Here is a 27,350-nt window from a genome sequence, read left to right as displayed (position 1 = left end):
TGCAAAATCTACCTGGCGTAAATCCACTTTGGTCTTCGCTAATTAGATGTCCTATATCATGTATTTTTCCATTTATTATCTTTCCAAACAATCCCCCGAAAGTAGCTAGGACACTTAATCCTGTGTAGCAGTTAGGATCTTTTCGATTACCCTTTTTAGAGATGGACACTTGGTGAGCGGTTTTCCATTCAGATGGTACTTTAATTTGTTGGCAGCATTGATTCATTAGAAAAGTTACTCGTTCTATTAGGACTGGACCTTCTGCTTTAAGTAACTCTACAGCTATATTGCCAGGTCCTGGAGATCGCCCGTTTTTCATTTTAATTAACGCAGTATGGACCTTGTTGTTTGTAATATTAATGTTACTATTTGTTTGTCTCTCCATACTGTATTCCTCTCCCATATATTCTAATCTGGACTCCTGAAGTAAATTTTTATAGTGATTTTCCCACTTTTCTATAGGATTAAGTTGCTTAAGGAGTTATGGGTGTTTTTCTTTAGATTAGTGATAGTTCTCCATGCTTTCGTAGTCTCTTCTTCTTCAAGTGCCATCTTCGCGGCGGAGGTCTATTCAAATTCTAAAAAAAATTAAAAATGTAGAACAATTAGTAGTTACTCCACACCTTGAGCACATTCTACTGTCATCTGTAAAGTTTTGACAATTCTAAGAAAAATTTATACGATTTTCTACGTAAATATGTACCCAGTAGTTATGCAACCCTTTCAACACCTTAGTATCCAAGTGAACATACTTTCAGTGCCATTGAAATCAAAAAAACTGAAATTTTTATGGTGAGTCTAATAAATTTAGCAGGGACTGTATGTTCAAAGTATGGACCTATCTATGCTCCAACTTTTACCTAAATAAATTTTTTTTTTCGTATGTACTTCCAGAGACAAATGAGTAATTAGACTTCCTTGCACTAATGCCGCACCCTGTATGTTTAACTCAATTTAAGATATTATCTTGATGGTGGATACATTATTTTCCCGCTTTTAAGATTGCACTCCCTTAACTTCAATTTGGTTACTGACTAATAAAATGTGAAATTTACAGATATTCAAATGAAGACAGAGACCTAGAAGAACAGATGCTTGCTAAGGGATTAAAACTAACTCCAATTAAAACGTCGCCGGAGCATTGAAGATTTTAATAAATATAATTTTATTTGTAACTTTTAACATTCTAAACTGTTTTATTTATTTTTATATATTGTAGGTAAGCATAAAGTAAAAAAGGGTGATATTTTTGTATGCGTATAGTGTTTCATAGAGTGTCTACCAGCAGAAGCGGAAATGGAATTTATAAATGTTATTCATATTTTTAATAAGCACGTAACTTTAGTAAGAGATGACAAATTTTTTGTACAAGAATCTGGTGATAAATTAATTTAATTATTTTTATTGATCCTTGAAGACGTGAATTCGGCCTAGCGCAAAATATTGTTATATGTTTTAATATTTCTCAATAAATTAATTTAAATATATTACTAAGTGGGTTAGTATACAAAATGGTAAAACAAAAGGAACGATATATAAGTTCACGTGAGATGAAATTGGTGTCTGTCATTGGAGCGCCCATTTTGTTATGGACACTCACAGTTTTGAAATCTATTGTAATCCATGATACTATAACTAACAAGGTATGCTCACTTGCTGTTCTAATTTAAATCGACTTTGCGCATGACGTCATAGCGAGACAAAGCCAGAGGACTTGTGTGGATCTTCGGTGATCTTATTTTAACGATGCATCACATGGCAACGTTGTTCCATTACTGCAATGAACAACTTCGAAACTTAAACAATTAACGGTAAGTATACCTCGATGCCATATCTCGCACTAAGAAGTCATAACAAGTTACTTTCTGTGAAAACGTGGTTTGAAAATTAATTAGTAATTTGTAAAATTAATTAAAGAAATATATGAATCTTCGATTTGATTGTGTGTATTACAAACAAAATAGATATTGCTACAAAACATAAATTAAGTATAAAAGACCGGTAAAATGTAAATAATTTGAAATATAAGGAAAAGCAGGTCATACTTCAGACTTTATGAATATCATTTAGACATTTATTTTACAATCTTCGTGATTTTTCTCTTTCGGATATTATAATTATCTTTAAAATTTTTATTTAGAATTAGTATTTTAAAATACATTTTACATATAAAAAAGTAATTTTACATCTTCGCAACATTTAAATATGTTACAGCTTCTATTAGGTTTTTTAAATAATTTTTAGTTATTTTTAATTTGTTGCCATTATAACTACTAAAAAGATGTTTCAGTTCACTACATTTAGTTACAAATTCCAGTGTTAGTTTGAGTAAACCACCCTCAGAAACGTGGTTTACCCAAGTAAACGATTTGTCGTTAGCGTCCGGAATATATCCAAGTATTTCTTTTTTTTTTGTAACTTAAATGCAATTAAACCGGCTAAATTTTCCAATCCATCCCATTTCAGGTCTTTTATATTCGAATTAATAAAATCTTGATGACTGTCAATTAAATCTTCAGGGTTAATTTCTGTATCACCACTAGGAATGTTTAGCGAGGAAAAGATCTCTTCAGTGACAATTTCATAATTATACTATTAGTAGTAATATTCCACTATAGTATTTTTTTTAACAATAGTCAGCTTCTGTAAAATGTTTTGATCACATTCTCGCGGTTTCTACATTAAATTTGTCTCGCTGAAAACACTTGAAGACCCGTACTTTACGCATTTGTTTGTCTCTAGGAAACACAAAAAAAACGACACTTCGAAAAAGATTTACTTTTTTTATTATAATTGTTTAAACAACCCACCACTGCGCAATACATTATGGCAACCAAATAATTAGTCTTCTTTATAAAGTAGCTACAGGTAGTCGAGAGGAAGTTGCGTACGATATATAAATTAGGAGATATTAACACAGTAAACTGAATGTTTTCACCACAAAATTTATATACCAATATAATATACAAAGTCTTTACTACATCAATGAATAAATAAAAATCTCATTCACTACGTTTTGAAGCACACAGGATAGCAACAGATAGAGCATTTAATTTGGATCATTAAAGTTGTCTCGGGTTTACGTCACAAGTGTGCCAGAGAGATGCAAGAACATGCGCGTTGACTTATCTTGTTAGTTATAGTATCATGATGGTAATCTGTATATTTCGTTGAGCGTAATTATGAAACAATCATTCTGCATACGTAGAATGAGATTGGAGATTTTTTTACTTACTGTTATTAAAAATTATTTCAGATTTATTCACTAATGTTCGCAGAGAAACAAATATTATACAACAGTAATAATTCATCGGCGGTATCCTTCACATTAACAATAAGAACCTGACCATTGTTTGTAATTATAATCTGACCTAACCTAACCTAACTTAACCTAACATAGAACTGTAATTGTAGGAAAAAACTGTAGGATATAGTTTCTACAATCGAAGAATCTGATCGTCAATGGGCAATGCAAGATATTGATAAAGTTTTTTAACCGACATAAAGCTAATGACATCACAATTCCAAAAATCTCTCATAAAAATCGCGTTCCCTTAAAAATCCATACCAAAAGTTGACCACTTTACATCGCTGATTTTCAAATACGTAATTTTAAGAATGTGTTCAAACTAAAAAAGAGAAATGCTGACTTTTGTCGCTTTTTTATTGTACATAATTATATTCTAAGGTAGGGCGTTATGTTCAAATATAAAAACTACTCGTATAGGCCTAATTCATAGTCTTCTTCGACATACCTAAAGAAGAAAAACTGAATTGTGACGTAATTGTACAATCCATGTTAAAACATGTAAAATATATATGTATTTAATGCAATTATTCGTTCTTTTTGTATTTATATTTATTGCTCATGTCGATATTAACATTGTATAAGAAATTAGTCATTAGACACTGATTTGCTTCTGTCATTTTATATTTAGAAGCAATTTTTGTGTTTGAATCAATTCTACAGGAAAGAAAATCTGACTTGGTGTTTTTGGTTTGGAAATCGTTTGAGATCAAAGCCTTTGTACATTCTTCAGTGCTAGGTATATCCTAATTTTCATTTATATCACAGAGTAATACTGCTTATACCAGATTTTTTCTGAAACTATCTGATTTCATATGTATGCCTAGATTTGTTTTCGGACCCTTTTTCCTGTTTTGCTCTGCATTATCTTACGGATAAGTAGAACGATTGTTAACTTTTATATCTAATAGGCTTTTTTATTTTGTCTAATTCCGCTACCACATCTAAAGTGGAGCAGACTTACTTTCCATCCATCAACTTCCAACTAGTATCACTAATCCTCTGATTAAAACTTGATCGATAATCAAATGGCTTCCTAAAACTAAATTACTTTGATAAAATCTTTATATTTTTTTATATTCTTGAAATTCAACAATTTTGAATATTTTTGAAATGTTTCAGTCGACTTGATGGTAAGATTGACCAGATCGTCGCATTTTTCCTGATGTTCAAAACAATAATTGTCGATAAATTTCAATAATATAAAACATGTGCTCACTTTCTAAGTTTTCGAAAACAACGAGTTGCCGGTGCACAGGTGAAGCGGGGCGCCCAGTTTTATATACAAACGAGTTCTAGCTCAGGCGCGTACAGTTATAAATACTATAACTTCGTTTCTATTTCGATTTTAGTAATAAAATGTTAGGACAGTATTTGAAAAATTAGAAAGTAAAAGTCCCCTTAACCATAGAATATTTTTAATTATAATTGCAGCTTTGACTTGGAATTCGCAAATGAATAAGTAAGCCTATGGGTGAAGTAAACGGTCGTCTGTCTCAATTATACTCATACTGTGATTCCTACTGGAAGGCGTTATAGAGAACTAGAAATAAACGGAATGTGTGTCATAAGCAGAGTGCTTTATAATATTGAATTAAGTAGCTTTAATGGAAGTCAGAACAGAACATATAGAAGAGAACTCAATATTTAAGTCTGAAGGCAATGTTTTGGTTGAGTTTATTGCATTATAGTGTACTTTCCGATTATTAGCGATTCAAAAACACTCATCAGTTTTCGTCTGGGCACCAGCTGCTTAATTTAGATTATTCTCGATGATTTGCACAAATTACACCACTTATAAGGGAGTTTTTTCTGATATATCTCCAGGTGAAAATTACTAGGTTACAGATTTTCTTTCCCATTATTATCACATTTAAAAAGTCATGTAACAAATTCATTTAACAGTATTAGTACTATTTTAGTCCTAGAAACAGAGGCAACTGTAAATTTTTATAAAATAATTGTGATACATCAATTTTTTTTTTCTAAAATTGAAACCCACGAATCTGTAAGTAATTGCTACTTAACAATAATTTTTGAACTGTGCGGTATCCTTCCTGTTTTTGAAGTTTATTGGAGTTAAAGAAAACATGTCAATTTTGAAAAAATTATGTAACCAAAATAAACTTGTCGATATCAACTTTCTTTACGACCATACTCTCATATTTCTGGCAAGTATTATTTCCGCCACATGCTGATTTCTTCTCTTTCTATAAAGTCGCTTTTTATCGCTCTCACAGCACATGTGTTCACCTTAACTATACTGTTCACACTGAACACTAAAAGAAGCTGCAAGTGGCTTTGCTTCAATCTTTTATTAAATAATTCTTACTTAATTGGAAGACTCATACTGATACTGACATCACCATCGTTTCTGAAAACTTAGTCGCTGCAATTTTGAAGATATAGTGATATTGTAGCCTCTCGTCTTATTTAGTCGATTGTAAATAAGTTTCTGTTGGTATAGAAATGTAAAGTAAGGACACTCAAAATTATATAGGACGCAAAATAACGATTAATTGTTGACTACTATGCGACAAAGCTGAGTTAAACCACGATCTAAGCCACCAAGAAGTAGGTTTTATTATTTGACTTCCATTCTTTGGATCGTTGTTGTGAGCTAATTGTTGGTTTTGGCTAAGGTATTGTCTGAATATTGCCTATCAGTGTTCTATCTTTTACACAGTTTCTTAGGCGACAACACTAATTACCGACAGCAATGTACAATACGACAGATTCACCAATAAACTTCCCAATCCATTACTTTTTCTTGCTAACAGTTAATTTTATATGTACTGCTTAACTCAGATGTATTACATTATATATATATATATATATATATATATATATATATATATATATATATATATATATATATATAGACACAATTATGCAAAAATATCGAGAAAATTTATAGTATGAACTGCCTGGCAATCAATAAGTGAGGAAAATAGAAAATAAGATAAAAAGTGGAAAGAAAGGAAATTTTAGTGATTGTAAGATTCCTTCATAATATGTGATGAATGTGACCTTGTCTAAAAAATAAAGGTTTTAATTTATTCTGCTATTGGTAGAAAATTATAGTATACTGAAAATAAGGACCTTTAATTATTTTTCAGTACCTACTGTATGTCACATCACTATAGTACTTTCTTCCCTAAATGATTTTTTAGTTTTAAATTTACAGTTGTCTCTGTTTGTTCCTTAAAATTGTGAACAGCCACTACCTAGGTGTAGGTTTTTAATTGAGTACTTTATTAATACGCAATTTTTACCATTGTTATTGATTTTTATGTAAATTGTATTTAAGTAATTATTTATGATGCAATTAAGGCCAAATATATCGATATTGAATACTTTTGTACTTGTATTTTTTTTTAACTGAAACCAATAGTGTATCTTACTGTTTAATTTAGTAAGAAGTAAACACTTACGAAAAGATAATAGCCAACAAAAAGGAGATAGAAAACATTTAAATGAAACTAAAAAACAATAAAAGCCCAGAAAAAGCCTGCTTTGAAATATGTAGGAGGATAATTATAATAAAAGATTATTAAACTAGTAAAAGAAATTTTGTAAAAAGAAATGCGACAAGAAAGTACTGAATCTGACCTCATAATGTCCACTGCTGCATATAGGCCTCTCATATGCTTTTCCACTTAGTCTAATTTTATGCTATCTGAATCCAATTTGTAGTCACTCTTTTTATGTCATCAGTCTATCTCTTCAGGGGTCGACTTCTGTTTCCGTTAGCTTATATTCGAGGTCTCCATTCCAAATTTTGTTTGTCCACCGATCATCAACTGTTCTAGGTACATGACCTGCCCAGCTCCATTTTATTTGCGCTCAGAAACTGCATGGATTGATGATGATGACACAGTTCGAAGACTGAATAGGTATAGTAAGATTGGAAAGCTGGAACATTCTATTGTAGACCAACAAACTATGAGATTATCTTTGAAATTATTTTACTAGTTTATTTATTTTATTATTATAAGTTTATTACTTATTATTTTAAGTGTTGAATGTGTTTTATCCATCTATCTCCCACACCAATGCTGGGTGCATGCCCCCAAGAGTTGTTTTTAGTTTTGAGTGTTGTAGAGGTTATGTTAAATGAGTTAACCTAAGCTATGCTGTATAACAAAACCACGCTCTGTTGGAGAAAGCAACAGACTGAGCATGTGCATCTGCCATCCCCCCTCTGTAATATGTCTGGCTTGTATTTTCTTTATTTATTGTTCTCTTCATTTCAAAAGAATTTTTGCTGATCATCATCAGCAGACACCATTGAACACAAACTTTATCAAAATATATTTTATAAACATAACCGAAACCATGTTATCAATATCTTTTAGAATGGAAAAACATTTTTTAAAGTAAAAAACTGGAAAATAGTGATAGAGAGAGGAAAAGATGGAGAGAAATTGTAGACATAAGAGTCAATAGGCATCTTGAAGTATTATTATATATACAGATTTCAGGGAAATGAGTTTATAGGATAATTTCTAGAATAGTTACTGGTTTCTCTGTTGCTATCAGGAAGAAAAAAAAAACAAACAAAACTTAATAATAAGTTTTATTTTGATGTGTTACACAACACAAATTCATAATAAAAGTTTTTAATGAAAAAATATCTTAGAAATTAAGTTGTAAATGTAGTACAAAAAGAGATCCAGCTTTTACTTAAAAACAACAGTATCTAGCATAGCTCCCAAGCACTGGACAATATTATTGGTCATCAAAATATCAACCTTTTCTTCTAAATGCCTCTTAGGATCTTGTTTACCAACATTTTTAATAGCAAGTTGTTCTGGAGTCATTTTTTCCTCCTCTTCTAATGCCTTGTTGTAATTCTTGGCTAGTTCTAACATATCAGCAACAGTCTTTTCATTGACACTACAATTTTCTGAGTAATCTGCTAAAGTTAGACCATCCATCCAGGATTTTTTATGGAGATTTAGTAGCATTTTTTGTTCCAATTCATTTTTTCTGTAATTAATACTGATGGAGTAGTAATGCCGATTTAGACCATGAATCAAAGCCTGCACTGATGGCTTCTGTAGATGTCCCAAGTTAGAGGTAGTTTGGCGAGGCTCTTGACCCAATACCATCATATTAGGATTTATTAACCTACAAAAGTTATAATGTTAGTTATAGTTTACAAAAAAAAAACTGGAAAATAGTAATATAAATAGTATTTACAGAAATATTTGTTCATTATGAAGTTCCAAAAACATTTTATTAAACCATTGTAGTGATAAATGAAAACACCTATATAAAATTCACAAGTAGTATACAATGGATTAGAGAATATGTAAAATAAAATGAATCGCAATAATTGCCAATATTAATAGATGAGACACAATCCAAATGTTCACTGCATTTAGCATAGATTTGCTATGCTGTGTAAACAATAATAAAACCTTAAGTACAAACCTAAATGCATCAATAACAACTTTGCCTTTCACTGACTGTATTGGATCAACTACTACTGCTACAGCTCTTTCTGAGAGAGCCTCAAAACTTTGTTGGGTGTTGATATCAACTCCTGATAACCAACATCCAAAACCTGGATGTGAATGGTACCATCCCACAACCATTTCTGGTCTACCAGTCTGTCTTAGCATGTCAAGCATTTTTGCTTGAAAAACTGGATCAACAGCTTCTACACTAACACCGGTACCAGTCTGAGGCATAGCAAATACATCAATTACTCGAACGGTATAGTCGTCCACGAATTCTCCTAGAATATAAAAAAGATTTTATTGATACAACTAAATGAAATAAGTCGGTATTTTCTTACCTAACATAAGACCCATTACTTCCATGGGTACTCCAGCACGCCCGTGCTTTAACATTTTTAATAGGGCTAAGGAGGATATATATACTTGTTCGGCAGTATCCACAACAGGAGCATCAGAAGGCGGCGGTGCCTGGGTTAAACCTGGCATACCACCTCCTAGTCGAAGAAGTCTATCCATTTTATTATTTATCAAATTAACAAAACTAATAAATAAGTTATTCTTGTTGCAAAATCACTGTATTGTATTAATAATTCACTAAAAACGAAAGTTCGTTTGCCTACAAGTTTTACAAAAACAACTGAGTATGACTTTTAATTTTCGTTCTTACAACTCATCTGTCAAAAGTCAATGTTAAACGTCATCACGTCAGTGCATCGAGCAAAAAGACAGTTGCGTCAAAGATCACCTAACCTCGTTGCGTGTACCGTGTACTCCGAGAAAGCCGAATTCTCACAGGAACACATAAATTTACATTTTTGGAATGTATTTTTTGTTGCATAAGTTAAGTCAATAAATTTAAACATTTAAACGTAAATGTTCATTTAATATCATTTAGACTGAATAAAATTAAAACTATATGTAATTGCACATGTAAATTATGAAGTAATTTTAAAATATTTGTAAATAAGTGATTAATTTATTTTTGTACAAAAATAGGTCACCTATTACTTAAAATAAAGTCAGCACTGTTAGTATTTAATTTGTATAAATACACAACAATACAAATATAAACTATTTCAAGATTTTAAATTAAGATGCATTTGTTATTTTGTCATTTACGATAGGAAAAACAATGATACTCATTATTTTAATTCAATATATAAGTATGTACTCTATTGTTAAATACAAATTTAATAATAATTTTAATTTGCTTAACACATTTGACATCATTTTTAAATTACATATATTTAAAAATTGAATCAGCACAGATTTTACCACGAAATGAAATATTATTATCCTTCTCAATTTCTTTAAGATACGACAATGAAAACTTTCCCTTTTCTAATAAGTCTGTGTCCCATCTTTAACGGAGCAAAAATATTCTTCCATATCAAATCTTTTCTCTTCTTTACTGTGATAGTAACAGAGAAAGATATATTGGTGCAACTGATAGTTGTTAAGACATATCCAAGACATATCTTGCAATCTTCGTAACAAAAACTTTGTTATGCAAAGTTGAATACCCTACCACTGTTGCTCATTATGTTATTTGTGGTTTGTCTTAATTATTTAGAAAATTTTGTCGAATGATTAGTCATTCATTATGTGAATTCCAAGATATTGTAACAATTTTTGAAATTCAAGAAAGTGTTATTACTTAAAACGACAAAATAATCGAACAGATTCAAAATGGGTAAGTATTTTAGGAAACTGAATATGTACTAAAAAAATAGAATTTGTTGTCATCTTTATCTTATCACCTACCTGAATGTTATTAATAAGATAAGATTTAATATGTATCACTCTAATCCAACTATTAGTCATTAATATTATAACCCAATAGTTGCAATGGCTAGACAACGACAATATAATCACAATTTTGAAATGCAACAAAGAGGATTATTAGAAACTAATTTAGATAGAGAAATATCAGCATCAAAAGTTAGTGTATATTCTGTCCAGTCAATTCTTGAATCAGATGTGGATGAAGATACCTTCAGAAGTAAGATTGGTCACAAAATAATGTACCTATGTTTAAATATGTCAATGTGGTTAATATTCTTAAAAACTTATAATGAAAAATTATATTGTCACCTTCCTGCTTTGTAATGAACACAATATTATACATTTAATATTGTTTCCACAAATTTGTTATTAAACATATTAATTTGTTTCAGGTTGTTTTGAAAAATGTCTCACCAGGATACCTTATGCCACCTTGATTGCAACAATAATGTGTGCTTTGGGGGTGGTTATATTTTGTGGTACTATGTACAGAGGTGCTACACTTACAGTATTGATGTATACTGAAGTTTTTAATCTGCAACTTTTCTGGTAAACTGTTTGTTCTTTTAATAACTAGTTAATTAGATGGGACCACCCAAAATACATATGATACTATAAATACTGCATGTAAATACTTAATTCTTGTGGTTATGGTTCAAACCTGGACTTTATTTATTAGAGTATTATATTAAATATCATGATTATTAAGGATCCAATAAGTCGTTAATACAATCATGGTATTTCTCTAAAAAAAAAGTATCTCAACATGGATTTGTTGAAAATAAATCCTGTATCACTGACAGCTGTCTTTATCTGACCCAATTTAGATTAATTCTTAGGTTGATATGATCTAAAATGATTTCCAGAAAGTATTTGACCAAATAGATCATTACATTTTTTTACACGGACTATCAGAATTTTGATTATCTCACAACTTAACGAGTTTATTCATATTTTACCTTTCTAATAGAATTCAGTATCTTGAATAAAAAAATTTATAAATCTTAGATATTTACCGTAAACTCTGAAGTCTCAGGAATTTACAGGGAGTTCCAAGTTGGACCCCTTACTGTTTTTGTTGTTCATAAGTGATTTGGCTGATTTACTCTAATGTATGATATTATTCTATACCAATGACCTAAAAATGTGTCTTAGGATTAACAACTCTTTTTCTGATCTCAGATTTTGTTTGTTATTTTGTGTATATATTTTAATGTTTATGAGGTGCTCATGAGGTGTCAAATCTTTGGTATACTCGGTTCGCTATTCCCAGTCCGAACTGTCTAATGAATTTAGTAATTATTTTTTTGCGAAGTTAGTTACTTTTTGACAGACTAAAAGTGGCTAGAAATTACTATAGAAGCAAGCACACGTACTCATAGCCAATATTAATAGTAAACAAACTAAATAGTAAATAAAATAGAACTTTGCGAATTACCGACAATCAATATTTATTTATCTGCACCATATAATAAATAGTTATGTTAAATTTTAACAACTAAAATATATTTTTTTAATATATACTACCCAAAATTTGATGAGTTTAGTATACACTTCCACTATTTAGAATAATTCTTCTTTTTTTAAAGAAAGAAGTCTGCAATAGTAGGATACTTGAGCTATTAATACTGAGAAGTAGGAATTGTTGTGTTATAGGTTTCCCCACAATGAATCTGTCAAAATGTGCCCGAGCTAAGCGAATGGAGTTTAGCTGTTAATCATTTGGTAACAAATTAAAAGTACTAATATGCACTGTATATTTTTAGTTATTGTATTACTTTTTCAAGGAATTTAAATATCAAACCACTTGGTGATTTATAATAGTTACTTATAAACAGAATTATTTAGTAAATGCTATGGACACATAACAGGCATTATTTGAATTTAATCTACGAATTCAAAGACATATGAATGATAATGATCCAATTTATGTTCTTCATCTTTTACAATAAGCTTGAACTGTATTGAACCTAAATTTATAAAGTTAAACAACAAATTAAGCAACATCTCAATAAACACATTCATCCTACCATCATAAAAACCAATTTTTATTATGTAAACTTTTGCTATTTTCTTATATATTTCTTTTTTATCATTAAAAGCTATGATTTTAATTAGGAAATAAATGTTGATATCATTTTAAGGGTCGACACTGTTAAGATGACTTTTGTTTTAATTGGAGCCTGTATGGGAGGACTTGGATTAATGATTTTGACTGTAGGATTTTTGGCAACTGGTGCAACAAGACATAAAGTTTATAGGGGATGGGGTTGGAGAGTTAGTGGGAGAATGACATGTGCAATAGTGAGTATACTTTTTTATTATGACATAAATATAGTATGTTAGCCAAACAAAGTACACTGTGCCTACTGATAACAATGATATTTGTGAACAAGTGGCACCAGTTGTACAAAATAAAAATTAGATTCCTCAATTATAAAGAAAAATATCATGTTTTTAGATTTTTCAGTAGGGAAACTGCTGTTTGTGGAAAAGTTGAAATAACAACATCTATATTAATTTTAATTAAGTAATTGTTCATTTAATTGCAATTAAACAATATATAGTATATTAACCACAAATAAAAAGTAAAAGAGAAAAATGCAAAAATTTATCATCAGTACTTTTCATATTTTTTTTTGTAGTTTATGTGCATCACATACGTTCTTCAAATAGTTTGGATAATGATGTTCTGTTTTTTGGTTATATCAACATTTGTATTCACCATATTTTGGAAAATGTGTGAAAATCCAAGAGTAGCCTCATTTCAAGATGACATCGATTTAACACAATTTTGTAAGTTATATATCCAATACAAAGTTTTAATTTACTTATATTGTTTTTCTGACAAAACTATCATTTTTAGATTTCATGTTTCCTTCGGATATGCGACAAGAATATTTGAAAGTGTCAGGAGAAAGTGCTGTAAAAGCTTTCTGTAAAGATTATGTAGAAAAAATCGAGATAATGTTTATACTTGCTACTGTAGCATCTGTACTGGTAATTTTAAGTCTGGTGAGTAATACATAATTTTTCTATTATGAGTTTATTTATTGTGACAGCTTCTGTAATTTATATAGCTCTTTTAGTATCAAAAAACATTTTATGGAATATTACATAATTAAAAAAAATATATTTTAAAAATCGATGTAACTCCATGTATTCTAAGAAAATATATTTTTTTATTGTTTAATGGACTCAAATGTAGTTGTAGTCCATCTGTGGTGTCATATTTTATTCCCATCATTTTTCTGATTCTTTTACCTCTGACCCTTTATTGTATTAATTTTCCTGTTGGTCGCTTCCACTCATCAACTCTGTGGTTCTTAGTATTGTAGCATACTACAGTAGACTCCCTCTATACCGAGAACTGAAACTGCAGACTAATTCCCTCGTTATAAGCTGATCTTGTTGTATCAGACAACAATAATACTGTGCATACATATGAATATGTAGTTTTCTAAAACATTAACTTCCTATAGTGAAGCCATTCAGAGCAATATAAGATGCTAAATATTGTTTGAATGGCGTTTTTGAAAAAAAGTTGTTTACTTTTATTGTCAATAATATACGTTAAAACAAAAAATCTGTACTTACATTTTTTTCCAACTACATAATGTATAAAGCATATTTTCAAGGATAACATAAACTATTGCTTCTTCAATTGGAAGAAGTCTGTCATTTTTGACTGCTTTAAATTGTCCAGTATCATTCTATCTATTATTGTCTATTAGGACCTTCTTGCGTAGATTCACCGCGATTGTCTTCTCCATCTTCATCACTTTCGTCACTGCCGATAACGCGCTCCGCCGGCGGATTTATTACTTCCGCGATAATTTCACCAATCCGTCAGAAGAACACAAACAATGAGTTACAATTAATGAACATTAGTTAGTTCTTGGCCTTACTGTTGTAACCTCAACTACTCTGCGACAGGATATTCATCTTATTCGTTTTCTACTTCAGTCTCTGTCTACCCCGCATGACAGAAACATTTTCTGATGGTTTTTTTATCTACAAGTGTCCATGCTTTGTGAATGAAATTTATGGCATCTAATAAAGTAACAGGGGATTCACTACGGTTTTCCACATTATTTAGGATCTGCTTAACTAAAAGTTTTCTACAGTGAACTTTAAGGGAACTTATGATCCCTGATCCATCGGTTGCAGAACATATGTGCAATGTGGGGGTAAAAAAAGAAGTTAAATGTTTTTGAAACCGTTAACTTCCGGATCTGTACAATTTTCAACAATTAAAAGAATCTTTCGATGTCCCAACTCTCTGTCCCACTTGAAATCTCTGCTGTCATCCACGATTTTTAATTAAATTTATATGTGACTGAAAGCTGATTCGCAGTTTTGAAACATCGTGGTTTTTGAGATTTCCCAATGACGACTAACTTCCTTTTGTCGAAACCGGACATGTTGGCACACGCGAGTACAGTTACCCTTTCTTTTGATAACTTGTCACCTATACAACGTTCATTTTTGAATTTGAGGGTCTTATCTGGAGTGAGTTTAAAAAAAAGTCCCAGCTCGTGGCATTGAAAACATTATCGTCACTTTAATTTTGTCTTATTGTAGGCCATGACTTCAACTAGTTGTCGGTGACTTCTTTGGAAACACTCTTCGCTTCACCGCAAATATTTCCACACGTTATTTCGTGCCTGACCTTAAAACGGCTCATCCACCCACTCGATGCTTTAAAATTCTCATCAGCACCTATCGCCTGCAAAAACTGTTCCTTTTCTTGAAGCAGTGGTCCACCTATTGGTGGACCTATATAAAAAGACGAACCTGCTTCGAAAATCTTTCGGACCTATGTCCGGCCGATATTAGAATATGGGAGTGAAGCTACAATAACTGCGAGTACAAACACCACCTCCAAGCTTGAAGTCGCCCAGAACACTGCCCTTCGCGTCATCACCGGTGCTCCAAAATCAACACCGATTACATCAATGGAAGCCCAGACCGGTATTGAACCAATACAATGCCGCAGAGAGCAACACGCGTTAACCTTCTGGGAAAGGCAAAGACGAATACTTCCACAAAAATGGGACGAATATAGACAAGCAGCCTCACGTCTTAAAACACAAACCACTCCGCTTACAGTAGCAAACCAAATCATGGAAAAATACCACATTGTCCTGTCGGAAGCCGCCCCCTTTCCAGCGCAAACCACACTGGCCCGCTGTCTACCAAACACAGAATTACTGCTTGAAAACCATAACGACCCGAAGCACTTATCGTCAGACATTGCCCTAAGGAAAGCCGCCCTAGAGACGATACACACCAAGTACCCAGCACATGAGTGGCTGCACATCTACTGCGATGGAACCTCGATGCCGGACTCGGGAAGAACAGGAGCAGGATATGTCTCAACGTTCTTCAAAGGCTCTATAGCTGTGAATGCCCCTCTCACCAACTACGACGGCGAAATTGCTGCTATATACGAAGCTGCAATAAATCTTGAGAATTTCCAACACCCCCAAAAAGTTGCCTTCTTCATCGACTGCCAAGCCGCAATCCTCGCCCTGTCGACAAATCGATACACCGACTGTGCCAAAACAATATCTTGCCGCGTCCAACTATCGAACTTGATGGAAAAAGGGTGGCTGATTACTCTACAATGGATCCCTAGTCATGTCGGTGTTGAAGGAAATGAAGCGGCGGATGAACTTGCAAAAGAAGGCACTACTCTTCCACAGCCCCCTAGCTTCCAATCGTACACATCAGCAAAGTCCACCATTAGAAGAGGAATCAAAGCGAAGATAAAAGAGCAGCAAATACAAGCCGGTGTTGGAAAATCTTGGGCCCACCTAATAGAGTCACCAATCCCTCGCAACTTGCCGAGACCCATTAGTGTAGCCGTGTTCAGAACAACTACGGGGCATGACTACCTGGCCTCCCATCTACATCGCATCGGCGTCCGCGAAAATAACAACTGTCCACTATGTGATCAGCCCCAGATGGATGCTGCTCACCTTCCAGAGTGCCCAGCCCTGAAAACAGACCCACCCGAGGAGGATGAAGATCGCCTACGAGAAACGGCTCGTCTATACTGGTCAGCGCGCCACCAAATGGCTAACATGCCAAGGGTGGGCGTTGGCTAGTAAGTAAGTAGTAAGTAAGCTTCGAAAATCTTGTGTTTATTTTTGAGCATGGTAGATAAAGTGGAACTTGAAATTCCTCTTTCACGACAAACTTCTGCTTTCTTCTTACCGTTCTCAACATCTTTAAGGATGTTAATTTTTTCTTCTAAAGTAAACGCTTTTCTTATAACAAATGGGGCAGAGGAGCGAGGCTCTTATTATGTCCAAAAACCAAAGAAAAATATCCTTATAAAACTAATACCAATTATAAAGCTACAATAGAGTACAACATACAAAAATTGTGAAACAATAAATAAATAATGCTTTCCTCAAATAACACAGTCCTATTAATAAAATAAAGCGCTATTAAGTTTATTTTAAAAGATGTTAACCAAATTGTTCCAGATACTAAATATTCTATTTGGCAAGAAGTTCACCCTGGACCTTGCAGTAGTTTGTTCCCTCTTTAATTTGTAACGATGGCCTCTTAATCTTTCGTCTTGATTTAAAGTGAATATGGTGTTTAGGTTCCCAAAATTATGTTTTAAAATATGGAAGGACATCATTAGGTCACCTCAAAGACGTCGCTGCTCGAATGTCGTCAGATGAGCTATAGATAGTCTATCTTCATAATTAGGTCTTACACTGCTGTATGCTCAAAATGTTCCAAAGAAATAATCATTTGCTATTTAATTTGAAATGAAAAATAGAATTTCCTACAATCAATGTGAATTTTGTATTTTATTTTCAGATTCATTACCTTATGTGCCTATCTGCAAATTACGCTCATATCAGAGACCAAGACAAATTTTTACAATTACAAGATATGCAGATGCTCAGCGATCACGAGTTACTATCAGGAAAAGATAGATTCTAGGATACGGCCCGGGAAATACATATGCCCGAGTTAAGATGGCAAAGCATAATGGCCGATAGCTAACCAGTTAGTATTATATACAAATAGACGACTGAACATATCGGGTAATTAATTAAAAGTACAAAATTTGGAGTACAAGTTAAATAAATCGCTAGAGACAAAATGAAATAGATGTTATTAGACATATTTTTTATATCTCAATGGTTACTATGAATAATACATGTACTAAAAATACTCTATCATCCAATTCTTACTAAATATTCTGAATCAGATGGTGGAGAATTATATAAATGTGTATATTTCCTCTAATACAGAAGAGTAAGTAGGTGATATGTACTAGGTAACTGCAATTAGTCTTACTACTGTTTAATAAATTGTGTAATAATTTGAGCCTGCTGGTAATAATTTGACTTAACCTCAAATATTAATTGTGGAATGCCACTGTCATCATGCCACTGTTCTCACTGCTGGAGCTGTTATCATAGTTTTTGTATTGTCTGCACTATAAACTATTTCTTAAATTATTATTTATTTATTTAACTTATATCCAACAACATACAATTATATAACATTCAGAAAATTACACACTTAGTGCAAGTAATCACAATTTAGTGTCGATATTTTGAATCCAGAGAGCTGTTTCAGGAGTAATTGTAATGAAGTTATGAGCTTAACCTTGGAACGCTTGGGCTGGACGCTTATATACTATCTGATGCGTGGTCTGTCGTTCTGTTCCACATTCACATGCTGGCTGCGCACCTTCTGTGACCTGTCCAGATTCTATTTAGACTGACTTAAAACCGAGAGCCATGGAAGTGGAGTACTTTTCATGTATCCGCTGATTATGGACATCATCTGATTAAGGAAAGTGTCTACTCTACAGACATGGGAACTGCTGAGCCACAATAAACCGCTATACTTTTCTCTTGCTGTGGGGAAGACAAGGTCGGAATTCAGAGCATGGTGGAGTCTGCTCTCCAGTTCGATCCAACAAGTTTTTGTATATCATTTCAGGTGCCCAGTTTTACAGCTAAACACCTAAATATTTTGGACTGTAATCAAATGGAAGGTAGGTGCAATGTGACAGGAAATAAAATAAAGTAATATCATTAGATTTTGCATATACGATAACTTTTATGACTTCCACGTCCGTCTAAAAATTCTTCATCCATTGAATGAAAACTTCATAATGCGTCCACCCATTTTCTTGAGTGAATCCTACAGTTTCTACAGGTGCATTGTTCATTAATTATTCGAGTTTCATGTTTTTCCTAGGGAAAATTAGTCTGGGGCACAAAAGTTCCGACAGCATTCACACAACCGACTATAGTTAAATGTTGACCACATACATTCTGCGCTTGACAAAACTCTCACTTGCTTTTTGCCCTTCGTAGTGAAGATCCTAAAGTTTTGCACAGGGATTCAGTCAAGTTTTCAGAATCTAGTCAAATTTTTGCTTTATTAAAGCAAAAAAAGCCTGCACGTGAAGCGATTTAGGTACTCTAAAGGGGACTTATTTCTTTCCCTAAATCAACCAATCCGAACCTGTCTTTTTGATTTTATGTGAAAATCTATAGCGGAATCCTTTTTGCCACTTCTACTTCTTAAGCCAACTGCAACTGTTGTACAAAAACAAGGTTTTTAAACTATTTAAAGTGTTCAGCAACCTTCTGGTGTCGTTAATTCGTGATATACAGGATCGGTAGTGAACGTGTTAAAGATGATGGCCTTAAAATCAGTTTATTGCAAACATGTCTTTTAAGTAATAATAATCGACTAACTGTAGCCTTATGCCCGTGTCATCTATAACCATTTCCTCATCCAATTTTCTTAGAAGCATGAACGTATGTGTTCAACGCCAAAAATTGAAGTTTCGTTTGATTTTCATGCCAGAATTGCATTGATGAGTGCATTCCAAATCTACCAAAAAAATAGAACAAAGAAGTATGGATATAAGTTTGTGAAATAGGTCCAGTTGAAATGGCTACTGTGCCATTTCAGACTGATGACCAATATATCACCTTGTCCATATTTCCGCTAGAAAATCTCATTTTTAAATTTTTTTATGAGTCGTTTATGACTACACAATAGAAGTTCACGTTTACGTCTTTTCGCTACCGCATAGCCTTTGATAATGGCTCACAGTTGCACACGAAACGTCAGAACCAAAAAATTCTAGATCACCATCTACAAACCTCGATTAACAATGCACATTGACACAGTAACTGACGATTCGCTAGCATTGAATTGTATTTCTGATACACTTAATGAGTATTCTTTGTTAATAAATAAAACAAAAGAAAAAAGCTCTCTTGACAGCTGACAACACCAGTTTGAAATACTATCGTTTGACAGTATATACAATTGTTGTTGTCAAAAATGAAACGATTAGAAGTTTACAACGAAAGTTGATCTTGATTTCCCAAATAGTATTTTTAAGTGAGCCAGATATTCGAGTATTAAAATTGTAATAGATTACATATATTTCATTTTGCACTCTCAAGTGTTTAGTGTTGGCAGTTGTTTACTAAATCAAATGAATTAGGAAAGTTCAGTTGTTTGTTGTGACAATCGTCTTCCGATCAAAATACTTGCACAATTTTTGTATGCTTTATATATTTTGTCATAACTCGCTCGGGTATTTGTATTTTCTGGGTAATTTGTATTTCCGCCCTTCAGTTATATGTACCTTAAAAGCGGATTTTTTCTTTCGATATATGTTCTCAAAAAATTCAAATGATATATTGTAAGTCCAGTCCGATTTTTGTTTAGACAAAGAATAACTAATCAATTTAGGAATGTGATCTCAACAATAAAGGTGGGTACACATATGCGAGCCGAACTGTTCGCGAACTGCTCGTTTCGCGAACAGTTCGTTGAAAATATGTTTATGTTCGACTATTCAATACCCTAAGTATCTAATAACAAACCGAGAATTAATTTACATCGTTATTCTAAATATTTCGGTATTTTGTTTACATTATCTGTTATTAATTTCTCTCGTTACTTTTGAATAAGCCGCGCTCGTTCAGCAATTTTGTTTAACCGAATGATCTCATCGCACACTTAGCAGAAACTGTAGAAATTTAACTGCGAACATTCTTTGTGTTCGTCCCAAAAACCGACAGGCCGTGGTTCCTGACGAGCAACGAACGAACAGCTCGCAAGCGGTTCGTGACGTCGTACAAATAGACGAATATAGCGTTCACAAACGGTTCGCGAACAGTGCTGCTCGCATATGTGTACGCGCCTTAAGATGTACAGATTTTTTTTATTATTATAGTTTAATAATAACTTGTTCAAGAAAACAAAACTTGCCTTTGATATATCATTTGAAATAAAAAATCCGTAACCTAAAAATATGTGTCCGTCCTATGGTTGTGTAATCATATTCTTACTACAACTGATTTTTTATTATATTTTGGTTTTGCTAGACACTTAGCAATATTCTTATGTACATTATTTTTTTTTAAATCCAGGTATTAATTAGATTTAAAACAGTATGGACTCGGAGCCTCTTATATAGACGTAAAAGAGGATGTTACTTTGGTACTATCCATGTTCAGTATAACAGAGACTACTTAATTGTACTCATGGGTAATGTTACAATTTAATACAGGTTTTGATTGATACATTAAGTCTTATCAAGCAGGTATTTATGGGATCTTAAAGCCATTCATTTATATTTCAGAAAAAAGAAAACTACTATATAGTAGAAAGGTATATAATTTCTGGGATTTATTTTAGGTCAGTTTGACGTATAAATTATCTTATCCAAAACTTCTCAAAAATCAACAGCTCTTTAACACGTACGCTGCCGGTTTCTTTTTTAAATATGCCTTCTGGTGTCGTTAATTCGTGATATACAGGATCGGCAGTGAACGTGTTAAAGATGATGGCCTTAAAATCAGTTTATTGCAAACATGTCTTTTAAGTAATAATATTTTGTACTGATATTTATTGGAACGTAGACTATCACAACGTAAAAGATTAATAACTTATTGGGCTATATCAGCTCAATTATAAGCACCTCATTTGACAGGAGTATTGGAGTTTTACTGCCATAACCTGTTGTTTTTCAAAATATTATTAGTTTTATATTATATTTGAAAAATCTAGATATTTTTTATATCAAATGCTCTTATCTTTAATCGCTAGGAAACGACTAAATCTACAAGAGTTGCTCCACGTGACGACCATCCGTTTTTATGCCCAAATTTGGTGGCATACGAAAAAATCGTCGAATTTCTACAAAAAAAAGCCATTGTTTTTAAATTTATCAATTTATCGTAGGCCTGCTAAACGAATCTAAAGCTTATCAAATGTAAATAAACCTTTGATTTGGGTTATACTTTCCCATTAGCTGAGGAGCTCGTAAATGAACCCAACAAGATAAATAATTGTAAGAAAAACCTTCCTGTAATCATATCTAGTGCAGCTAGTATCGACTCACTTTTTACCAAGATTTTCTTTCAGTTTTTTGGGTATGTCGGAAATTATTGCACGCAACTCTAGAGAAATCAGGCAGTTGCCAGGATTATATTAAGCCAAATGTGAAAAGTGATGGAATTAAAGTGGTGGTAAATAAAATAATACAAAATAAATTAAAATAAAATAAACCAAATCGAATTGCATTAAATCCACATACCCGGAGTGCCATATCCCGTTTTTCATTGTAATTTGGACTAGAAAACAAAGTTAAGTTTTTACTTTTGCATAAACTATTTTTAATTGGTTTATTTGAAAATAATCAATGGTTATTGCAATTATTTATGGTGGTTATAATGGTTAATGTCGGTCAGATAGCTAAGCGCACCTGGAGGACGTATCGCATTCACTTCACTGTAAATGATCTATCAGATCGATGGTTCAAACCCTGGCCAGAAAACAAAAAGGCTAACGGTAGTAGTAAAAAAGGTAGTAGTTAAAAACTAAATGGATCTGCTACTTAGACTAGAATACGATGGTGTATCGGATCAAGCTATGGATGAGCAGTACAAGAGATGGGGCTTGTGGCTCGCTGTTACTGATCCATAGATCCCTACCGGATGGGTACATGCGCCTATATATATTTGTATGTATATAAATTGTATACCTAATAATTGTACAGAGAAAATCATCAATAACATTATGATTTTCAAAGTGTTGGCCAGAATGGATGCGTCTATAAGTTTCCAGTTTGTCAGTGGAGTAATATTTTTATGGGCATGTGTATAAGAAACAGAATGCAAAAATCATAATATTGAAATGTACCAGAAAATAGTAGTCCTGAGTTCATTATTGAACGTAAAATTCAGGGAAAAATGTAAGAAACGGGAGGATATTTGCAAAAATAAGTCATATATTTATACTGTTCTTGGACTGAACTAAAAAGTAGTATAAATATATTTAACAAAGCAAATTTTAACGAAGGGAAGTTAGTTGGTATATTTTTGTAAAGTAATCCTAAATAATAAATAGATAAATTCAATTAATTTATTTGTAAGCTACAATCAACGTTGGGAGTGAATGTGTAACATTTCTGCTGATTCTAGTCAGCTAAATTATTGTCAGAGGTAGGCGCGCAACTTTGAATATACAGTAATAAATTGAGACAAATTATATAATTCAAAAATATTTATATAAAACAAAATGCAAGAAAAATCAGAAACATTGAAACAATCAAAAATAACACTAGAAGAAATAATAATTACTTTAAAAATATGGTGAATTAAAGAAGTGAAATGGTTGGGATATGTGTTATGGATGGAAGAAAATAAATGGTTTAGGAATATTACAGTGTAATATTACTGTAACTTCCTTATTTTTTCCCCTATTATGAAATAGAAATTTGGAAACTTTTGCGTCGTAAAACCAGTTATACTGAGGCTACTTATTAAGTTATAAACTGTATCTCCAGTGGCGATGATTTACCAAATCCCTGTGGTTAATTTTATATAAAAATATCACATTCACTTACATCACACATTCAAAATATCACTTCATTGTTCGTTTTTTTCGTTTTAAGTTAATTGCTGCATTTTTGATGTTGATATTTCAACACAAAGTTGCCATATTGACGAGATAATATCCTGTAACAATTCCCACTTATCGTTTGCACTCTATGTTTTGTTTTGGCGACATCGTTAAAGAACTGTAGCTTTCTTGTGAGGAATTCTTGCAGAAGTCGATTTACATGTAAAAGACCTAAAATGAATTCCTCAATTTGTAGTTTTCTATTGTAAAGGAAGTTTCTGGACAACCTGTATAGGTATAAATGTAATATATATATATATATATATATATATATATATATATATATATATATATATATATATATATATATATATATATATATATATATATATATAAAGGGAAACAAATAAATAGTTGTCTGTTGGATCTTCACACAAACTTATTAATATAACAATTAATTAGTAAATGTCAATTTATAGGTTATAAAATATTACGTATTATTATTAGCTTATAAATATACACTTACCTGAATAATGAAAACACTAAGGCCGTCCGCACATGAAGCTACTAAAAAGCAACTAAACTAGTTGGTAACTAGAATTACCAACTGTTTACTAACTGTGACTCGCACACTACGCTACTGAAAATTAATAGAAACGAGTCACTTCTTGCCTGTACGAGTAGCTTTGTTATAGGGTGTTTAAATTTTAACCTTTATATTATATTATTGAGTGTTATTATCGCGTTAAAAATGTCACTCACTCAAAACAATTATTAAGATAACACAATCTGTTTGTGTTCTACATAATTATGTACGAAAACGGGAAGGAATACCATATAATATATCATTCCAAGTCTTTTCGGTAATATCTTTTTCGCGAATATTTATTTAACATATAGTTGTATAAGCAGGGATGTTTTTCCACTTCTTGCACTAATTTTATATTAAACGACTGTTCTACCAATTTCTCGTGTAAACTTTAAAAATATCAAAACAAACTAGAAACTAGTCCCCAAGCGACCTGCACGTCCAGTCTGCTGTCGACTGATCACTGATCCACTGATGCATAAGAGACAGGTTACTAACTAGTAGCGCTGCGTGCGGATACTCATTAAAATACATGGACAGTAACTAATAAGCAACTGATTGGTAACTAAAGTTACCATCTGGTTTCTTTTTAGTAGCTTCATGTGCGGACGGCCTAAGGCAACAGTTAGTCGTTAAAACAACTCTTTGAAAAAAAAAAAAGATAAATTCTAGACATGCAAATTTCAATATAAAAATTAATTGTAAGCCGCTATCAATTACAAAACTCGAAATTGCCAGAGGGTGAATAAATCACAATCCTACGTCATATTGGTGTATTTTATTATGTAAGAAGCGGTTAATTTCATGGTTTTAAGTTCTGTGACAAAGAGAGACATCATATAAAATATACTTGGCAAATAATTTGTCCAAAGTTCCAACGGATCGACTATATATATATATATATATATATATATATATATATATATATATATATATATATATATATATATATATATATATATATATATATATATATATATATATATATATATATATATATATATATATATATAACAATATCCTGCTGATTTAATTTTAGTTCTTAAACAAATCAAACTATACTTTCAAGCATTTTGTTGTTTATATCTCTAACGATACATATTTTAGGGGTGAAAATTTTTTTATTTAAGCACAAATAATAATTAAAAATGTAATGGAATCTGTCTGGAAAGAACGTTTGTATTTCTCGTTTCATGATATAACGCGGCAACCTTGTAGCTATATAAATTTTGTATTTAACTAGTTATCGAATTTTGATTGATAAGTGGGACATCTTCCGTTTATAAAGTTTATTATTGAAGTAATGGCATTTTACTACTATATAGTAAGAGCATTATCTATAACTGGTGTTGCCAAGATATACTCGTGATGATTCGATCTTACGCAAAATTAAATACCATTGCCAGATGGAAACAAACAATTAAGTATTGAATAATATAAATCATGTCGCTTGTAAAACACAAAATATGCATATCAACATATATAATTTACAAGATTGCACTTTGTTTATTTTGAATTAGGATTAATGTAGTATAAATGAATTTATTGATAATATTTTGATAGCTTTAGGCAGTTTTCTACCATTTTTTGTTTTTGTTTTCTCTAGAAATCGATTTTGTAAGAATTTATAAAAAAATATAAATATATAGGTACATTCGACTTTTATTTATTGGGCTACGAATATTTACGGGATTTAACCATGTTTAACAAATTTTTTCATTGCTTAAATATGGTTAGGGGAACACAACAGTATTTTTGTTGTACAAAACCCTTACTCTCATTCAGAATAAGGTTTAACCTACGTCAGAAAGATTCGATTATCTGATGACTTTATTCACTTTATCGAAAGAGAAGCAGGAAAAAAATATGGGAGAGGATGAACATGACCTCCAGCAGCTAAATAGCTTGGTTTAATTGAATGTTTGGTGTTCGTTTGTTAAAGTAATACAAAATTTTCTTGTAAATCATAAGAAAGATAATAATTACATAAAATTAGTAAAAAAATATGGTTTTTAATATTCACATTTGTTAATACATATTCACATTTATTCACAAGTTAAAAAATTTCTTTTTTCTATTCTATAAAAGGTTAATATTAGCTTGTCTCCAAAGCTATCTTAAAAATTAAAGCTGCTACGGGAAAAAGACATTTTTGAAAAATATATAAATCCATTTTTTACTTCTGCGGCAACAATATGGTTGTAGGGCTGTATGATCAGTGCACCTGACCGTCGGTAACCTATCGGAACACTGTGGTAGTTCGACAAAATATGAAATAGTTCTAAGTTGATCCGACTTTTATCTATTTCAAAACAATATCTGTCTGAATAGCGAAGTGTTCTCTTCAAGCTGTTTGATAATCTTTGTGAAATAATTTTAAGTCCTTTTCCAGACTTTTCTTTGATTCGAACAGCCAAGTGCTGGATTCCTTCTTCTTGATTTGTAGTGACAATTTCAAAAGTCGTGAGACCTTGTATTTTTCACTAGCAATTACAAGAGAGATGGAACCGTTCTTCATAACGAAGTCTCGCAGTTCGATGATTATTGGTATATGCGAGAAGTAAAAGAGTTTTGTAAAAACTTAAACTTAGCGAAAGTAGGCCTTGCTTGGTCAAGATTAAGAACTAGCGTCACCTCCCATCGAAAGGTACGCTGCTTTTATGCGTTTCCTAGTTGTATGTGCGCAGCGATCGTCCGTCGGAGAGCCAATACAACCGTAGATAATAAACCTCGCTGTAATTGGCTGGCCAGAACGACAATCTTCGCTGTCCACTCTGGCGAAAAGACTGACATTATGCTTTTTAGTAGGACGGAAAAGTCTACAATCAGTCAATCAATGACCCCTTGACTGGTTGTTGACTTGGTCAGTGAGGGGGTATATATATAGTTCAGCTCAACAGGCCTAAGGCTTCAACGGTTTTCTTTCATTTCTTTCTATCTTGTGCTAAGTTTTTCCAATCTTGTACCCGCAGCGACTTCAGATCTTCTTTTGCCGACTCCAGCCATTTTCTTCGGGGGCGGCCTCTTTTCTTTTTGTACCAGCCTCCGTGTTTATTAATTCATTGGGAACTCTTCCTTCCTTCATTCTTGCTATATGTCCGAGCCATCTTAATCTTTGAATTTTAGCGAGTCTTGTTATTTTTGGTTGCCCATATATTTGCATTATTTCTTCATTCGTTCTTCTTCGCCAGATGTTCCCCTCTTTTACACCTCCGTATATCCTTCTAAGAATTTTTCGTTCCCATCTATCTAATTTTACTTCCATATATTATTCTAT

At 32.2% G+C, this 27,350-nt stretch overlaps 3 protein-coding genes across 13 annotated transcripts in view; 2 read left to right on the top strand and 1 right to left on the bottom strand.

The window, feature by feature from the left end:
- Positions 1 to 6,663, top strand: part of Mical (Molecule interacting with CasL) — a 148,509-nt gene extending 141,846 nt beyond the window's left edge. For all 9 annotated transcript variants that reach the window (XM_072528973.1, XM_072528971.1, XM_072528965.1 and 6 more), the window contains one exon: positions 1,058 to 6,663. In XM_072528973.1, the coding sequence (XP_072385074.1) occupies positions 1,058 to 1,069 (12 nt within the window). In that variant the 3' untranslated portion in view covers positions 1,070 to 6,663. The remainder of the gene's footprint in view (positions 1 to 1,057) is intronic.
- A 1,206-nt stretch (positions 6,664 to 7,869) lies between these two features.
- Positions 7,870 to 9,457, bottom strand: Rpn11 (regulatory particle non-ATPase 11). The gene is made up of 3 exons (XM_072528980.1): positions 9,114 to 9,457; positions 8,747 to 9,053; positions 7,870 to 8,440 (listed from the first exon to the last, which is right to left on the bottom strand). The coding sequence occupies exons 1-3, from the start codon at positions 9,289 to 9,291 to the stop codon at positions 7,990 to 7,992; spliced, it is 936 nt and encodes a 311-aa protein (XP_072385081.1). The 5' UTR covers positions 9,292 to 9,457; the 3' UTR covers positions 7,870 to 7,989.
- A 689-nt stretch (positions 9,458 to 10,146) lies between these two features.
- Positions 10,147 to 25,725, top strand: M6 (neuronal membrane glycoprotein M6). Of its 3 annotated transcripts, XR_011950602.1 has the most exons (7): positions 10,549 to 10,777; positions 10,953 to 11,109; positions 12,705 to 12,864; positions 13,206 to 13,356; positions 13,427 to 13,575; positions 17,404 to 24,031; positions 24,692 to 25,725. XR_011950602.1 is itself a non-coding variant. In XM_072528964.1 (6 exons), the coding sequence occupies exons 1-6, from the start codon at positions 10,465 to 10,467 to the stop codon at positions 17,527 to 17,529; spliced, it is 747 nt and encodes a 248-aa protein (XP_072385065.1). In that variant the 5' UTR covers positions 10,147 to 10,464; the 3' UTR covers positions 17,530 to 25,725. The 3 variants fall into 3 exon arrangements, 2 of the variants coding, with proteins under 2 accessions (XP_072385065.1, XP_072385064.1); XM_072528964.1 differs by lacking the exon at positions 10,549 to 10,777 and adding an exon at positions 10,147 to 10,468 and having other exon boundaries at positions 17,404 to 25,725; XM_072528963.1 differs by having other exon boundaries at positions 17,404 to 25,725.
- The last annotated feature ends 1,625 nt before the right edge of the window (positions 25,726 to 27,350 follow it).

The sequence above is a fragment of the Diabrotica undecimpunctata genome, chromosome 4 (assembly GCF_040954645.1).
Source record: "Diabrotica undecimpunctata isolate CICGRU chromosome 4, icDiaUnde3, whole genome shotgun sequence".
Classification (NCBI taxonomy): Eukaryota; Metazoa; Arthropoda; class Insecta; order Coleoptera; family Chrysomelidae; genus Diabrotica; species Diabrotica undecimpunctata.
The sequence above is the reverse complement of the archived record's forward strand: the minus strand, read 5'-3'. Positions and strand labels throughout refer to the sequence as shown.

Coding starts and splice junctions, on each gene's coding strand:
- Rpn11 (XM_072528980.1), bottom strand. CDS start 9,291: ATGGATAGACTTCTTCGACTAGGAGGTGGTATGCCAGGTTTAACCCAG. Junction 9,054..9,113: donor AGTAATGGGTCTTATGTTAG/GTAAGAAAATAC, acceptor TTTATATTCTAG/GAGAATTCGTGGACGACTAT. Junction 8,441..8,746: donor GTTGTTATTGATGCATTTAG/GTTTGTACTTAA, acceptor TAACTTTTGTAG/GTTAATAAATCCTAATATGA.
- M6 (XM_072528963.1), top strand. CDS start 10,624: ATGGCTAGACAACGACAATATAATCACAATTTTGAAATGCAACAAAGA. Junction 10,778..10,952: donor GGATGAAGATACCTTCAGAA/GTAAGATTGGTC, acceptor AATTTGTTTCAG/GTTGTTTTGAAAAATGTCTC. Junction 12,865..13,205: donor GGAGAATGACATGTGCAATA/GTGAGTATACTT, acceptor TTTTTTTTGTAG/TTTATGTGCATCACATACGT.